This window comes from Eucalyptus grandis, chromosome 9, assembly GCF_016545825.1.
Source record: "Eucalyptus grandis isolate ANBG69807.140 chromosome 9, ASM1654582v1, whole genome shotgun sequence".
NCBI classification, from domain to species: domain Eukaryota; kingdom Viridiplantae; phylum Streptophyta; class Magnoliopsida; order Myrtales; family Myrtaceae; genus Eucalyptus; species Eucalyptus grandis.
Genome location: NC_052620.1, coordinates 240,387 through 259,263, shown reverse-complemented (window position 1 = coordinate 259,263; position 18,877 = coordinate 240,387). Strand labels below are relative to the sequence as shown.

Below are 18,877 nucleotides of genomic sequence, written 5' to 3'. Positions count from 1 at the left end.
ATATTTACGAGAATATCCTCGGTTTTCTTGTCCTCTTGTATTCATTTGGAAATCCATTATGGTGAATCAAACTCCTATCATCTTTGGATAAGTGGAAGTGGGGGTTTATGATCAACCCATGATGTTTGGCAATGACAAGTCGCAATCAACCTCTCGGTTAATGATGTCTTTCTTTTTTAATATAAAGTTCCAATTCTGATCTACTCTGTGAGGATTTTTCACAATTTTGATTGTTCTCATTCACATTTGCATATATTTTCCTTTTATTTATAAGAAAGACGGTGAAAGCAACCACGGCAGATCGATATCCGATTATATTATGCATGGAATAGTTATTCCACTTCTTGACTTAAAGATTTAGCGACAATTCAAAATCGAGAATAATTAATTATGAGGAAAATTCCATATAAGGGTCTAAGGTGGTTATGACGGTTTTAAATAAAACGTATGAAGTAGCCATGAAATTTTGAACTAAGTATGTGATTCACCAGCCAACCAAGGGCATTTTTGTTCAATATAATTTTATATTTTGAGTATTATTTAAATTAGATTAAAATTAATTTAATTTAAAAAAATGAAATCAGCCCTTGTTGCTACTGCCGCTACCAAGAAGGGCTAACGGTGGTGGGGGATGACCAATGGCGAGGGTTGCTAGGCCCTAGCTAGTGATCAGTGACCCCTGCCAGTTGCAAGTGACAACTTAGAGGTCTTCACCCAAATCTAGGCAAGGGTCCTAGCCCTCCACTTGCTCGGGCGAAGGTCACCGGGCTTCGCCTAAATTTGGTCGAGGGCCGCCACTCACACTCGACCCTTAGCTAGCCATCCACCACTATTACTGGCCCTTTCCAGCGATGGTGGTGGGGCGGCGAGGGCGGGCGACGAGGACCTACAAAGCCCTCGGCACTTACCTTCCCTTCCATTTTTTTAAATTTATTTATTTTATCTAATACAGAAAAGGAAAAAAGGCAAAAATATAAAGGATAAAAACACATTTATCAATCGGTGAGTTAGGCCTTTCTTCGAGAATGATATAGTTACTTTAAGTCTTTATTTGAAACAATGTTCACTTCAAATCCTTATTCAAAAAAATGAGGTCACTTAATGTTCTTATTTAAAATAATATTCACTTCAGACTTTTATTTGGAGAAATGAGAGCAATTTAAATCCTTTATTTGGAATTTTCGCTTAATTATGGGTCTCATCGGAATATCTATTTCATGTAACTTAGAATACCTTAACTTTGTTTCTCCAAATTTGAACCTTATACATATACACTTGCAGTGCTAATTATCAATTTTATTCAAACATGATTGACAAAAGACAAGTACTACAAATTTATTCATCTCTAAACTACTTTCATATAATATAATTAATTATTTATAATAGTAAATCAGAGACTTTATGTTTATAGTTATATCTACCGAAATAATTAGAATACAACACGGGAAATGGTAATCTTGTTCACAATTCATGATATGTAAACAGTAAGCTAATTATTGTCATGACGATAGTAGGGGAGGTGGGGATTTCTCTTTGTATAGATGAAGACTAACATAAGGGATTCCGATTTTATTGCTAAAGAATTGGACAAAGTGATCTTTACTGTTATTTAGTAAATGTATTTATCATACCGGATAGCTAATGATATATGGAAAGACATCAGCTAGAATCAATGCAATATCGTAACCTTCCTAAGCTATTGCCTCCACATAACGAAAGACACAATTCTCTATTCGAGGAAAGATAAAAATGAATTTCTGAACTTCGGAAATTCTTGCTGCACTTACCAAGAATGCAAGACTTGCTTGACTGATCTTGACCTAATTGAAAGCAATTTTCTGAAATTGTTTAATTGTCGAGATATATCTTCTCCAATAAACCCTCACACGATTGCCACCTTTCAACCATAAATGAACATTCTGACCCAAAAAAAAAAAAAAAAAAAGCCATAAATGAACAACGTGTTGTAGTGCATTCACGAGTTGATTACGAGTGGACACATACTCAGCCATAAACCTTTGTTAACCATGTCATGCAAGAGAAATTGAATCCATGTAACCTTAGAATGTGTCAACACAACACTGCAATACTCAGCTTTTGTGGATGAATGAGCAATAAATCATTGTTTTCAAGAGCATCACGACATAAAATTTTGTCCCATATAACAATGTAGGCAATTGTAATCTTACAATCATCCGGATTGCATGCCCAAACAATCAGAGAAATGCATGAAGCAATGGGAGGTACCACTTTTTAAGTACAGGCCAGATTGAGATAATGTAAAACACATTTAATAGCACTCTAATTAAATTCAGTTGGTTAATACATTAACTGAGAAAGTTTGTTTAACACAAAGGCATTATTGGATCTTATGAATGCAAAATATTGAAGAGCACCAACAATGTTTCTATATTTAGCGGCATATGCAAGAGATGACCTATCAACAAGAGTGAGGGAGCTATTGGTGGCCATTGGGTAGCAATCTCCTTGGCTCCAAGCATGCTTGCTCGATCAAGAATGTTCATTATGTGTTGTATGATAAAGAGATCAAGCTTTGTGCATATCACCTCAATTTCCCAAGAAGTAATGTGTATCCTTTAACGAAAATTTACCCACAAGAGCTCCTAGGATTTTTTGCAAAAATTCTATATTACATCTTGTTATCATCAAATCATCTATAAAAACTAAGAAATAATCATTACTATTATAAAATTTACTTGCAGGCCACTGGTTGGGCCCAGCAACTCCCGCTTACCATCCTCCAACCTCACTAGCCCTTCCCAGCCTACTAGCCCTTCCCAGCCTCTAACAAGGGACGGCCTGGCCTAACCCTTACCCTCGGGGGAGGTCCATCCTCCAACCTCACCAGCCCTTCCCAGCCTCTAATGAGAGACGGCCTGGCCTAACCCTTACTCTCGGGGGAGGTCCATCCTCCAACCTCATCGAACCTTCCCAGCCTCTAACAAGGGACAGCCTAGCCTAACCCTTACCCTCGTCGGCAACCTCCCTCGACCATCATGGAGGTGGTGACTAGCAGGGAAATAAGAAAAAGTAAAGAATGAAAAAGAAAAAAAAATATTAAAAAAAAAAAATCAACGTTAACGCTAGTCTTGCCACATTGGATAGTTGGCATTCACATCAACAGTTTTCATCTAAATTGATCGGATAGACTCAATTTGTACTTATATGAAAAGATTTAAGAGTAAATTAATCAAATTGAAAGGTTGAAAATTGAAAGGTTTACGACTTTTTTGGGTACTCAAGAAGTACAACTCTACCCCAACCATGTCATTTGCATTTGTTTCGTTTTTCTGCTTTTTTCTTTTCTTTCTTTTTTATTGTTCATCATCTTCTTCCTAGATAATTCCTAAAAGCCTTCAAGATATTGGCCAAACTTACGAGCTCATCAAGATCCAACTCTAGATGTAGCGACGCAAGCTCATCATGTAGATGCTTGCTCAAACTCCATCGATTTACTCACAACATTGGCCCTAGAGATGCTGGCATTAACTAAAGAGGTGAAAGTTTGGTGCCTAGCTTTCTTGATCACTGGAACCCATGGTTATGGACCCGAATCCATTAGTATGGAACATCTTCTTTTCCAAGTGAAATCCCCTAGTATATGAAAGGGTGAAAAAGTGCTTTCGTTGTTGTGGAATAAGAAGCCTTCGTATCTTAATGCATGTATTTAATTTATTTGGAGCTATTAGAGCAGGATCCACTTTTTGGAGAATATGAGTCGAAGCAATAACAAGAATATTTTGAGTGGAACATCTTTCACAATCCCTGAAGAGATAGTTCACTAATAGACCGAGGGATAAGTAATTCGACTCATTCACATCCAGATCATATTCACTATCGCAACCCAAAGCTTCAGTTTGCTGCTTTTTCTTGATCAGTAGTTGCTTTGCCATTTTTCTCATCGCCACAAGTCAAGAACAAGCATTGCCCGATATGATGAGAATGTCGTTAATTTCGAGGGGCTCCAAGCACAAAGTTAGTGGATCCCAACGAACCCAGTCAACCCATTTTGCCACAACTAGGGCCAATTTGGTGGAGGCACGAGAAAACGCAGCGACCAGCCAATTTGGTGTTGGCACCAAAAAACGCAGCGACCGACCGCTCCTCCTCCATGGCCTAGCCATCGAGATCTCGATGAACACAATGGCCATGGACCAAGCCTCCATATCTAGAGGTTCACCACCTCACCTCATAGCATATGTTACAGGCTAATAATCTAGTAGTGTTCCCTAGCTCTGGATTGTATTACGATTACAAATGAGAGTAGGAGACCATATATATAAATACAAAACAAACCATATCCGTAGATCTCTCCTCGATCTCTTCTCAATCTAACAATGGAGATCACATCTACCCAACTATCAACTACCCGCATTTATTACAAACAAATACAATTATTATATCGCCCGCCCCAGGAGTATTCTAGTAGACTCAAAAAAACCCTAGACCCTAGGACTCAGAGACCCAAGAGTATTCTAGTAGACTCAAGAAAACCCTAAATCCTAGGACTCAGAGATACAAGCCAAGGATCGCTTGATACACAGATGTGTCACATCCGTCCCTTAGAACCCTCTTGGATGGGCTTTCTTTCGAGCTGTGACACATAGATCGAGTGATTGGCATTGCCAAAAGATCTTACAACCCCACGGTCACCGTTATCGTAAGTAACCTCAGAACAAGATTGGGATCACGGTGATAGGGTGTGTTTGGGAACTATTTTTGGGGAAAGCCCTTGGGAAAATGCAAAGACCTTTAAAGTTAAAGGTGTTTTCCAAAATGCAACCGTGTTTGGTAAATTGCACTTTGAAAGCTTTTTGAGAAGTACTTTGAATAAAATAGTGTTTGGGCAATTACATTTACAAAGGATTTTTGTGATAAAAAAAATTTGGCAAAAGAAAAATTTTAAACAATTAACCGGCAAGGGCAGCGACCGCCGGCAACCTCCGGCGACCTCCGACGACCTCTGACGACCCCGAATCTGAGGCGGTGAGGTCGCGCGACGCCGTCGCGACCTCCAGCGACCTCGGATCTGGGGCAGCGAGGTCGCGCAACGTCGCCTCGACCTCAGGCGACCCCGGATCTGGAGGTCGCGCGACGCCGCCTCAACCTCCGGCGACCTCGATCCGAGGTGTCGAGGTTGCGGGAGGACCACGCCACCCCGGATCTGGGTCGCGAGAGGTCGCACGGCGCAGCCGCGACCCAGATCTGGTCACGACCAGACCTGCGACTAGATGGGTCGCGCGGCCCCGACGAGCTCCGTGTGGAGGTCGCGGTGCGGCAGGCAACGGTCGCCGGCGACCGCGTGCGTTTGGCCACCAGATCTGCAAGTCGCAGAGGTCACCCGAATCTCCGACGAAGATCGCCTAGGTCGCGATGTCTCTCTACAGACCCGTTTGGTTGGGCTTTCCCAAAGGGCTTTCAGCCCCGAAAGCCCCTTGGGAAAAATATTTGGCGTTTGGCAACTATTTTCGAAAGCTACTTGGCAAAATGTTAGCATTCTCAATGCTGAAAGCCCAATGTTGGGGAGGACCAGCTTTGAGCATTGGGCATTTTGGAAATGTCCGTTCACTGTTCATCGACTATTGTTCATCTTCTTCCTCCTCCTTCTCTGTTTGTTCATTGACTATTGTTCTTCGTCTTCCCCGCAAGCCGAGAGTTCGGCTTCTCCGGCAGCCGCCACCGCCACATGGGAGTCCCGCATCTCTAGTGACCACCGCCTGGGGTGGTGGGACCCGCAACCGCACGACCCAGGCGACGCCGGCTTGGGTCGCACGGACCCAAATCTGGCTGCCGGCAAGGCCCAAGCGGCGCCGCCTAAGGTTGCGCGACCTCAAGCAGCCTGGCCAACGGCCAGATATAGGTTCCCTAGACCTTTGGCTAAGCCTCATTAACGGCCAGATCTAGTCGCCGGTAGTTGGCCCACCATTGATCGGAGTTTCAATGTTTTTTTTTTAAAAAAATAATAAAAGCCCTTTGAAAATGTTGGATTTACCAAATGGTATTTACACCAAATTCAATTTCCAATGCCCAATTTGCCAAACGTCCAAGCATTCCCGAAAACTCATTTACCCCAAAGATGTTTGCATTTTGTCAAAGACATTCCCCCAAAGCCGAACCAAACGGGCCCTACGCCCAGAGAAGATGAACAGTGCTCGACAAGGGCAAGCACCCGGAAAATCAAAAAATTCGTGAGGATAATTTCGGGAAAAAAAAAAAAAAAAGATGTGAACAGTGCAGGGCGTGGCATGTCGAAAAAGCCGAAAGCCCAAGGCAAATCTCCCTGCCTTGGGCTTTCAACCTTCGCAAGGCTGGCAGGCTAGCATTTGGAGAAGGTGGGTTGAAATTTTTTTGCCAAACGGGCTAGCATTTGCCCAAGTATCTTTAGGCCTCCAAAGGATTTTGGGAAGTGGTTCCCAAACGGACCCATAACCTCATAACAAGATGGAGCTGCCATGAACGATGAACAGAAGCTCTCTAGGGAAGAAGATGAACTGTAGCTCAGAAAAAGTTAATCACAATATTTCATACCAGACATATCAAGTCCTCTCGTACCCAAAGACAATTGCATTCCATTTGCTACGAGTCAATGGCCTCGAGTGGTAGGGAAAAGGCATAGTGTGGAACAAGACTCAACGAAAAAAACATGTCTAGTTGAGCCTCCCCACAAGAAGGCTGACCCAGAATCAGAGAGCAGAAACACTGTAAAAGCTAGCAACTGCTAAAGAGGTCCGCCTCAACCAAGTGCGACGCCCACTCCTCGAAATGAGACAAGAACGTGGTATATTTGCATCGTGTCGTTTTAAGTACTCAAGAGAAATTAAGGCAGTTTTTTTTTCTCTGAAACACCTAACTAGCAAAAATGTATGGTTACAATAATAAGATCACATGAACGTGAGTTCAAACTGCAAACTGCTAAAAAACAAAAACCAAACAATAATCAAGAGAAAGACCAAGCAGCCTATCTAAACATTTTCTTCAGGAATGTAGACCCGTCATTGAAGAATAGAAAAGCCAAATTCATATCACGGTCATGGACATGGTGTGCAAGAAGAGACTGCAAAGCTCCTTAATAAGCTCAGCACTCCTTGCATGCTGCCACGCCCTGCTATTCTGTAGGATGCTACCCTGCCTACAAGCCTTCTTTAAATATGTGTATATATATATCCTACAAATGCTAAACAAGCCAAAATTTGTCGAAGTTAATAAATTTAAACATAAGAAAAATGGGAAGCAAGCCAGAGACACTCCTGATCTTGTCATTGTCTCAAATGGATCAATGGCGGCTCAGTTTGTTTTCTTATCCCCTTCTGTCAAGGAAGCCACCTCTGCACCCTGGGGGGGTGATGCTTGAGCATCTTCACCCGAGAATCCATATTCATTGACACGTGTCTTGTCAACAGGGTACTTCCATCTTTGGTACACATAAATCAGGAAAATGATGTCTGCACAATACCACCACGGAACATATATGAGAATTGCTGATAACCAGACAAAAAGACTAGAACGGCAGATTCAGACGGCAGTACAGAATAATTCAGCACAATATAGTAGATCAGACAACAAACTTAAATGTGATTATTTCAACAAGACCGAGGAAAAGGACCAAAACTTAAGTGCACTAGTGCGTCAATGACAATAAGCCTCTACAGATAAAATTTACTCAGTTTGATAGTCATTGGGAGACTAGCCACAAAGTCTAGATGCAAAGAGCAAGCAAGAAGATAAGTTGGATACAAATGATTAGATTACCATCACGAAAGACAGAAAGTCGATGAAGTGTTGGCATTTTTATGACGAAGGCAAAGAGATCATCAATGATGGTGTTCAGAAACTTGTATGTCATCTGTCTCCAGGGTAGATGTGCTACTGACTTCAGTTTATAGTTTATAAATAACTGAGGGCACATTGTGATGAAGCCTGCAACCACAGAGTGATGGGAAATTTAGAAACTAGAGCAACATGACGACAATCTTTATTGTTGGCAACAATGGCAGTTAATCCAGAATTTACAGCAGTTCTACTCTGTGTCATTTGAAAAGAGACCACTATCATGAATAACAAAGGTAGATCAAGAGAGACAGACATCCTTCACAAGGACATAAATAGTAAAACTGAAAGTCCAAAAACAAAAGCAAAAAAAAGTAATAAATACCTTTGAAGAATTTCAGGGTAAGAAGGTTTAGCATCAATACTTCAAAATTCCAAAAGGATTACTGACAAACATGTGCTAAACTTGGCCTAATAACTATGTATGAACTTAATCAGCTATAGTAAACGACCAAGAAACGAGCATATTAATCCATTACCCAAACTCTAGGTTGAACTTTAAAGTTGGAAGAATTCGCAGGAAGTATGCTCAACATTCAAATCAATTTAATTACTAGTTACTAGTGCATACGAACAATGATTCTTTTCCAAGTAAAAGTTTAACTCCCAAAAGAATTATAACAAGACAAAGGTTGGGCAAGGAAATCGTGATAGAGCAGTAAGAAGCATATATTTAGGTGATAGCAAAGAGAGACTTCAAGAAATGCTACATCCACATTCTGCTACTCATGTTTAATTTTGATAGGTATTAAAATAAGTTTCGTGGGTGTCTGGTGTGGCTTCGGGCTCCATCTTAGACTATCACACTTTTACTTAATGTTGAACACCTCATAATTTTAAAAAGCATATAAAGAGTACTTTTTAGAGTCACCATAACTTTTGCTCTTCATATTTTGGAAAGTACAACAGATTCCCCCCCCCCCCCCTTAGTATATTGAGTGGATTAGTACGTAGTTAAAGTAGTGGTTGTGACCTCAACTTGTGATAAAATTAAGCGGCTCAAGAATGTCATAGTATCATGGCAAATAGAAATGCCCAACAGAAACACCCAACCACTTTTTTTACTTGCTCCTATCTTCATATCCTTATATGAGTGGAGTGTAGGTGAGAAGACTTACCAAACATGTAAACACAGCTTGTGAATGAAGAGAGAATCCATGAATACCAGCTCTTGTGGCGCTCATACATAAGGGAGTAAACAGAAGAGCATGCTACAAGCAAGAAAAGAACATAGGAGAGATACTTCATAGCAAGATCATCATATTCTTTTGTTTTGTTCCCTGCATATGATTCCCGATCACGAAACTTCAACATGGGTATCTTGCCACTCCTATCAATCTAGAGATGAAAGAGAAGAGTTCAAGAGTTAAGACACTGGAAAAACTGGACAATTGAGAAGTATTAATACAACCACAGAGCATAACATCATTTTGTTACTATTGGACAAATTTCTCCTTGTGTTAGATTCAAATAGTAAACTTAAGAAATTCACAAGCATGGACACATAAGAAATTCACAAGAGTGGACACATGCTTACTCCTGTGCAGCCCTACACACAGAGATGCCTACAAGAAAAGCTCATGCATGCTTTCTTAACAATACCTCAATGTGCATTGCCTTCCCAATCTTCCAGAACTCTATGCAGCAACCAATTCCAGAACTTGCCAATATCATCCATGATGTGTCATTGTCAAGCAAATAAAGGAATACAATGAGCTGGCATATGAAGTTCACAACGACAGACTTTGCAGAAAGACCCTCCATAGACTTGTTTTTGTTCCAAAATTGGATATCTACAGAGAAATCAAATGAATATTGATTAGCCATCATCCTGTCCAAGCAGTGAGTCAATGCCTACAGAATTTGTAGGGAAGAGTGCTACTGGAAATAACATACCATTCTTGAACGCCAGGAAGTCAAACACTGAATGAAGTAATGAAACAACCATTGTGATTCCCAACAGATAAGGATTTCCTTCCAAGAATACCCTCTGGAATTTAAATAAGAGATCAAAATCACAAAACCAAGAAAACATGGCAAGTAAAAAAGAGTGAGCACACATGAACAGATGAGTACCTTAAGTTCATCAGACTCCCCTTCAAGCATACTTCCATAACTGCGATGGACTTGAAATGATTGATCAATTTGTAAAAATAACTGCCACTTAGTCATGCTGATTGGACCCACGTCCAGATTTAGTGGCACTTCATCCACCGTCTCATTAATGGGTATGAACTTATCTTTAAGCAACCAAAATTCGTTGAAGAAGATAGTTGGATAATAACTTTCTGTACTAGGTTCAACATTCAAGTCTGGATATATCGAGTTAAGAAGATCAATGTTTAGCAGTATTGATTCCTTCAAGATAGTAGGAAAGCTAGTTTATCCCAAAAGCAAAATACTTTATGATTAGGAGATTAAAAATGAAAGCCTGCATAAATATCTCTACAAAAAATAGATGTTCCATTTATGACAAATGAATAAATCACAAACAGAAAAAAGTAAATCATAAAGTGCAAATCTTTGAAGAAATTTCTTCCTTTTTGCAGCTTGAGAAGCATGTGGATCAAAGAATTCATCTAGCCACCCGGCTAAAGTAACTTGAGAAATATTAATATAATCGAATATCGAAAAGATGCAGTTATTGATTCTCCCAAGAGGCCACAATTACCGCGAGCAAACATATTTATGATGAGGAATGCATTTTTGCTATGCTACTGATTAATATTTTGATTTGCTGTGCTATTTTACCAAGCCTGGCTGCTAAAGAGTTACAGAGCAAAAAAAAAAAATCTGGATAGATGTGTTTAGAGAAGTCCATCAGAACTGAGAGTGCACTTTAAAAAGCCATTACAACAAAAAGTTTATGATTTCATGACAGATAAAGTGAAATAACAACAAAAACAGTCTAAAGGTTCTTTAAGTTTTAATAGGCAATGGCGTCAACATTATCTCATCATTAAGGCCCATTCCGCACCATGATAATAATAAACATCTCCATCATCAGAATATCAACCAAATTTTCTTAAAAATTGATAGAGAAGCGCTTTACAACATTCCACACAGGTATGGTGCATGCACAAGCATTATTGCTCCACAAAATGGAGTACAAGCACAGTTCTAGCTGTCCAATGAACAAACACAAATAGCCCACGTGATAAAAAAAACCCAATGAAAATCATGGCAGCCAACTGCATTTTTATCAAAAATTGAAAGGTAAAAGCACGGTAATTATCAAGGATACAAGGAGCAACATTTGGCGGTACAGCATTGCGAGGATACCTGCCAATAGATCATGAACAATTTAGTTTTAAAGGCTAAATAAGATGTTAAGGGAAGCAACCCAAGTAATACGAGAAGCAGATGAAGACAGAGATTGATAACATTACGACTTCTTCCTAATACTGAAAAAGTATTTGATGATGAGAAGATTTGATTGAATGGAAAGATTAGAATAAAATTGGCAGAGACAAAACTTTAAATGGTTCGGACCATTCACTTCTACTATATTGTTTGTTCTTCTTCCTTAGGAAAGAACTAGGACATTTTCACAATCAGAAACTAACTAGGGATTCCAATGCCCAACAAACTCCACACGAAGAAGCAAATTTGTTAGTAAGGATTTGGAAAAGGGGAACAAACTGAGAAACACTCTTGCATTCATGTAGCTTCCAGAAGAAAATCAAATTACCACTCACATGGCAGATGACAATAGACGTGAGCAGGTCTATGGTTTTACAAGTTTGACAGATATAGAAACACCTCAAACTCATGAGGCAGGAAACAAATATATGCAAGAAAAATGACAAGCTCCACTTGACTAAATGCTGAAGTTGTAAAGGTGGAAGAGGGCCAACAAAAGCATCTCTATCAGTTAGCTATTTGGTGTAACGTCCGTTCAATACCTAAATAGAGTGGACAAGACACACTAAAACATAGTTACCTTATCATATCAACACAAAGTACAGACAATGATGACACAAAAGTGCACCCATACACGCACAGAGTCATGGACACGCAGACAAACACCTCAAAAGGATAGCTTTCACACTTTCATCAAGAAAAGTGGAATCAAATTCAATGGAGCCTTCACATCAAACATCACCAGAGAACTAGTGGCATAAAGCTTGTTAACATGCCAGCTAGAACAAAGATATTCCATTACTTGATTCCGAAATTGAGAAAACATGACAAAGACATCATTACCGCGTGAAGTCCTCAACGAGATTAATTGTGATGTTGGGCTTCCAATATGGAACCCATTCCACAGGGCCCTCATCCTTATCTTCCTCAGTAACCTGGACCCAAAACATAGGTTGTTAAACAAAAAAGCTATCAAAAGGGTAGGCTATAGCCACACAGTGAATATTAAATTTCTGGAAGGATACATAGCGTATACTACTAAACCAATAATTGCACACATACAAGAAGTAACCCAAAAAAAAACAAAAAAAGAGAGAGGGCAGGGAAACCTCAGAGACGCTTCCAGCTCCATCAGATTCTTCCTGACCACCCAACAAGCGCTTTTTTTTATCTGCCCTCGACTTGGGTAAGTGCGTCACAACAGCTGAGAGATCAAAGAGAGAAAAGCAAGTTCCTTGAGATAACGAGCCACGTAGCTCAAGCAATAAAAAGAGGAAAAAGTAAAGCAATAGCAACATACGGTGCGTCTTCCCGAAAGCGGAAAGCGGCTGGTACTCGGGATCACTGGGGTCAGGAGAGTAGCCGGATCGCGCAAAGAAGACATGCGCGTAGAGGCTCCCATTCTGCTTCAGAGCCTGCAACGAATGTTTCCTCCCAACATTAAACTACGTTCAATCGCATTCCAAAATTAGGTCTTGAGCGGATGGCGAATGAAATCATCCGCCGTTACCTCGGAAGGACGGTAGGTCGAGGAAAGAGAGCGAGTGCTGCGCGGCCCCCAATCGGCGTACGGAATGCCGGTCTCGTGCCAGACGAGCGCGCCCTCGCTACCGAAGTCGTTGAATCTCTCCTGCTCGGAGAGGTACACCCACATGTCCTGCGCAACAAAAGACGCCCCAAGCATTGAGGAGCCGCAACACAACAAGAGAGAGAGAGAGACAGAGAGACAGAGAGAGTACCAGGGATTCGCCTTTCTGGAAGAGGTTGGAGGTGAGGAGGGAAGGATCGGAGGGCTTCTTGGGGGAGAAGAACTTGGAGGCGAAGTACCAGAAGACGGCGATCCTGATGATCCCCGTCAGGCTGAACCCGCCCTGCTCCCTCCGCTGCGGCTGCTCCCCTCCTCCTCCTCCCGCTTCTCCTCCTCCGCCGCCGCCTCCCGCGGCCGCCGGCGGCGCCATCTCCTGCTCTTCTTGCCGGTGGCGAGCGAACGATCGATCGACGAAGCCGGAGAGAGAGAGAGAGAGAGATCTGAAGAGAAAGGAGAGAGTGGGGGGTGACGGAATGGAGATTCCAGACCTAAATAAATAGCGCACGATTCGATTTTTTATATGTTGGGATGTAGTGGGGAGATCGATACTTTCAAAATTTAATATTATTTTAAGGAACTTAATTTTTATGATTATAATATATTTATCTCGAACTTCTTTTTTTTTAACATTTGAAAAAATTAAATTTATAGATATGACTAGAAACTTAGTGAACCTATATTCACGAAACACATTTATCATTATAGAAAAAAATTAGAGTTTTTGGTGTCACGAAATAAAATTTTGGGATTAAAGTTTGGAGTAAACACGTCATGGAAGGCATAATTTAGGATTTTTTTGTGGTTTTTATCTAATTATTTATTTCGTTGCGAATTTTTATATATTAGAAAAAAAGGAAAAGGAAAAAGAGAAACTTAACACTTTAGCAGTCGACATTGCAATGATGTGACAGCCAAGTGGACACGTGAGGACACGCGTGAGCATATTTTCGCGAACAAATATCTGAATATAAATGGCATTTTTTTAATAAATTAATAGCAATGATAGGTACCTCAATCAATGTCCCCTTTACTTCTATGAGTTTCCCTCCCAAAATTAAGAATTTAAGAAATGTTATTTAAATTTCTAAGCTTCTGAGAGTCGTGTACAATCATACACCTCTCAATATTTGGATATTCTCAATGTTTTGAGTGTTTTTGGTTTCGTGTCAAAGATAATCATAAGAGATGGAGATCAAGCATGAGTCACGATGTTCGAATAATCTCTATCACACGCTTCATGTTAACCATGACATATTGTTCGACGTATGGATTTTTGTGCACCTTATTAGCATAAATTGATCGATTACAAATTGATGATCATGGAGTGTTGCTTGCTCCATTGGTTAGTTGCCGTGAACTCAAATTGAACTAAATACTTAGTCCAAAATCATTTTCCCGTGAATTGAGTCCATAACAATCAAGGATGGTTGGCTCCTTGAGACTCACCTAATCTAATTGTTTTGATGCTACTTTTCAAACATTTAGACTCCACAATACAGTCTCCTAGGGGACTTTAGCATCGTCTATGATATTCAGAGTTTTCTACATTTGTTGATACTTTCTAGAGTATCAAGATAATAAATGGATGACTTCAACTTTGGAGGAAATTAGTGAAACTTCAACTTTGTCATTGAATTTAAGATGCTCGAAAAATAAAAATAAAAAATATTAATTTTATGGCATGACTTGCTAGCGTTCTATAGATTTTGCTAATAATTGTAGTGATTTCCAAATATTTTCAAATCTATTGACTTTTATAATGAATATCAAGTTCCTTGTTTATTTGCTGAAATATAAAATATCATCAAAGAATTACCAAATACCTTCATTTTTCACCCAAAGTGAGCTATTTGGTTAAACACATCCTCTTAATCTTTCACCTTAAGTTCTAACTAGGGCTGAGCGCGGTTCCGGTCAAGGGGACCGGTTCCGTTCCGGTTCCTTTTTCTAGGAACCGGAACCAGAACCGAACCGAACCGTCCCGAACTGGTTTCGAACCGAACCTGTTTGAACCAGAATCGGAACCGGTTACTTAGGGCAGAAAAAGCTCGACCTTGGATGTTCTAGTGACTTGTATGTGATGTTCTAGTTGAAGTTTGGCTTCGGCCTCTAAATGAAAGTTGTAAAGGACTTCTTGGAGTATAACATACTCAAATTTGGGACAAAACAAACAAGTATAAGTGGGTGAAATCGTTATTCTTTGGAAAGACTGGATCTGGAGATTTTGGGACCGATCCTTGATGAATGCATGGACTGTAAGGCAACCTTTTTGTCGAAATTTCACTTCGGTTTCTTAACAAAAGTTGTAAAGGACATCCTGAGGTACAACATATCAAAAATTTAGAGAAAAAAAAACAAGAATAGGTAGGTGAAATCGTGGTCCTTTGGAGATGGTTAGATCTGGAATTACGGTACTACGAACAGGGATTTTAACCGTCCATATTTAATTATCTAGGACGAATTTGACTTCGATGTTTTCATGAAGTATCTACCTTATGGTCTTGGCTATCACATAGTCTAATTTCATAATTTTTTAAGGTCATTTGGGTATTTAATCGGAAATGTTTCTAAAACTGTGCAATCTGATGTGTTCGGATCTTGTAAGTTGCAATGTGTGGACTATATCATTTTGTATGAGGTTCTTTTGGAAATGTGTTCTGCATAAAATATCTCTCTTCATGTCTTCCCTACAACATATTTAAATTTCGTAATTTTTGTAGTTCATTTGCCTATTTAACCAAAAATGTTTCAAAAAACTGTGCAAGTAGAGAATAGGAAAAGTAAATCGATTTTATCTTTTAATCCAGAACGAATTGGACTACGGTTTCTTCATGAAACTTGTACCTCTAGGTCTTAAATACAACGTGTCCAAATTTCAGAATTTTCTGAGTTCATTTAAGGGTTTAATCGAAATTGTTTTCAAAACTTGTATCTCTAGACATTCTTGTTCTAGTGGTGTTTTTTTTCTACTTTCTAGTTTGCTATTTGTTTTGAAATTTCTAATTATATTCTATTATTGTTGTGCAGTGCGAAGTTAATGTATCAAGATAACATGTCAATGGAAAGTTACCGTGTAGTATACGCATACATTATAGTTTTTTTTTTTGTAACGTGCGCATACGTTATATTTTTTTTGGTAACGTGCGCATATGTTATAGTTTTTTTTTTTTTTGTAACGTGCACGTACATTATAGTTTTTTTGGGTAACGTGCGCATATGTTATAGTTCAAATCTGAAAATAACAAAAAAAAAAAAAAAAAACCTGGAACCGACCCTGGAACCTGTGACAGGGTAGGTTCCAGGTTCCGGACGGAACCGAACCGGAACCTGGAACCGCTCACCCCTAGTTCTAACCCACAATTTCCCCATGGATAATATAATATTTAGTTAATTAATGCCTCGAATGAGAAACATGACTAAAATGTTTTCTTATTTCGTCTCCAAAGAATTTCCCACTCTTTATAGTTATGTACAGACTTGCTCTGAATCACGACAACCTACGAAAAAAAAAAAACGTGGATTTAACCAGTTTATGAGTCTTTGGTATCAACAAGCATGCACAATGCTTCGTTGATCCCTACATACTCGAAATTTTGCACTCATACCCTTGCATTGTTAAAGAATAATTTTTTCTGTAATTTGTATATCTCAAACAGAAAAGACATAGCGAAATTAAGTGCTTAATATTTTTGGTGTTTCTCATTCTCAATATATATATATATACATACATGACGTTAGGGGATAAAAGGTGAGAAAATAAAAAAAAAAGAAATCGTGGGACAGCGGGAAACTTGAAAATTTTGGGATGTTCTCTTTGCATTTTCTTCACCTAGCTGGCTCCCAACTATTGAGACAAAGGTCATACCTAAGAAATGGATGACAGTTCAGGAGGAATTCCATAAAATAGATTATCCGTCCTCCCTCTCACCAAGGAAACTTCTAAATTTTGCGATGTTTTCTTTGCATTTTTTTAACCCCCGTGAAGCTTCAAGGAAGTTTCCTAAGCCGGAATGAGAAGTATCCGGAAGAGATATTTCTAATTATTCTATGGCAAATAGAAGACATACCCCTCTAGTTTATATAGTTAAGAAGATTACATAAGTAGAACATCGGCGGCAATGTCATCTAATTGATTCATTGTGTGTTTGTCATATCAATGATGATCATTTTTTAAAACGAGTTTGCTCGTTAAATTAATCCCTCGTCATTTCAACGATCTTATAGGTTAGATGCAATGATTAGAGATGTGGTGATAACGTGAAGAGAGGTTAAGAAAAAAAAAGAGGCTGGATTAGCCTACAAAGTAGAAACACCATGATTTCAAACTTTTTAGGCTTTGCATCTTGAAGAAGGTGGCTAGTTTCAATCCCCAATGCTAACTTTGGCCTTAGGCGTGATTTGTGGCTATTCGATTTGTTTCTATGGAGTACAAATCACCACTCATGTCTCGCGGTCTTGAGGTTTCCTACAACCAAGGGAACATTCTCAAAGAAGGGCGAGACGGTAATTGTCTTCGAGTTCTAGAACATTCTTGGCTTTAATGCCGGAAGATGGTAGATGGGAAATTGCCATATCGTCTTTTATCAACAGTTGTAATGAGGGATTCCTTGTATAAAAGGGGAGCTTTCCCCCTCATTTGGAATCATTGAAGTCATTTAAAAATACAAAGCATTCTCTCTCCAAGGATTCTCTAAAAATTTCTCTCTACATCTGGGTGAGTGATGGGAGTTAACATGTCTTACAAACAGAAAAGAACATGAGCTAACTTGAAAATGGGATCTATACCGAGATGGGTTGCACTAAATAGAGATCTTGCAACTCTTCTCATGAAAAGTGCATATTTTAAAATTTCTACCGATGTGAGCTTAGTAATTTCTACAAATAATTGCGTATGTGTGGTAACAACAAAGGGGATTTATGCAAGCAATGACAAAGATAGACAGGGATAGAGAATTATCAAAACGAGATTTATAAGAGTTCGGCTTTGCTTGTGCCTATTCTAGTCTCTTAGCTTCAGTATGCCAAGCGGGAGTATCTATTGCATCGATGTTGGGTTTTCTTGATTGAGGTATAAAGGCTGCATTGTCAAATGCGGTTTGGATCCTCCAGGGCACCTTGAATTACTTTCAAAACCCATTACAGGAAATTTGGCTTTACAATGCTGACAAATTACAATAGACTTTTTCACCCTACCATCGAAATTTTTTTATGATGCCCAATATGCAGCAAGTCCAAAGACAAAGAGTTGTCTAGGTCGCCTAACCCCTACAAAGCCTTCACAACATTGCTGTGTAGTCTGATGGCGCTATGTGATGCTTCACACCTCTTCTCCCTCTTCTCTATTTCTTTGTCTTTTTCTTCTTTTTTTCCTAATATCTTCTTTATTTTTTTGAAAATGCTGTACAAAAATGTTCTAATTACTCATTATCAAAAAAATATATCAATTTAAGGGAGCTTCGCCTAAATGCAAAAGCAATCTCACCCCCAATCCAATGGACAAGCCTATGAAGAATCTTCTAAAAAATGACAATATCCCAATTTGACATCTTCACAGATTCCAATCACCTCAAAATGGCATTCACTCTAAGAACCCATCACATACCGTGCTAAGGTTTTGTGATCATCAAAAATAATATAAGGACTTTCGATATTGATTTTTCAAATTATTCAATAGAGTGAAGGACAATATTGCGCAATTTGTATAGCTGAAGGATTACATTGAATAAATAAACAATTTGAACACTAAGGATGTATTTGATAACATCGTTAGATGTTGAAAAGTAGTATTCTTAGTGTATAATATTAGTAAGTGCGTTTGATAACCTTTAACCATTCACATATTAATTAATTTTTTTGGTCGAAACATATTAATTTATTGACTAGAGTAAAAAAATCACATAATGTGTTACGTGACGAAGGAGTTAATTTATATAGCAAAAATCTATTTATTGGATTAAATCTCACCAATTGTGTTGCTAAGATCTACTACATTTAAAAGCGATAACTCTTAAATTCACTACTTAAAGTTTCTAATACTTTCATCTCAGTTTTGTGAAAACGAGCAAACAGAGTAAAGAT

At 39.1% G+C, this 18,877-nt stretch overlaps 1 protein-coding gene across 1 annotated transcript; it reads right to left on the bottom strand.

Moving 5' to 3' along the window:
- Window positions 1-6,834: 6,834 nt before the first annotated feature.
- On the bottom strand, window positions 6,835-13,285 carry LOC104417989 (cleft lip and palate transmembrane protein 1 homolog). Its single transcript, XM_010029187.3, has 12 exons — window positions 12,951-13,285; window positions 12,722-12,868; window positions 12,512-12,626; window positions 12,321-12,415; window positions 12,055-12,146; window positions 11,093-11,130; window positions 9,925-10,160; window positions 9,745-9,838; window positions 9,451-9,641; window positions 8,967-9,186; window positions 7,771-7,938; window positions 6,835-7,463 (listed from the first exon to the last, which is right to left on the bottom strand). The coding sequence occupies exons 1-12, from the start codon at window positions 13,167-13,169 to the stop codon at window positions 7,306-7,308; spliced, it is 1,773 nt and encodes a 590-aa protein (XP_010027489.2). The 5' UTR covers window positions 13,170-13,285; the 3' UTR covers window positions 6,835-7,305.
- Between the last annotated feature and the right edge of the window lie 5,592 nt (window positions 13,286-18,877).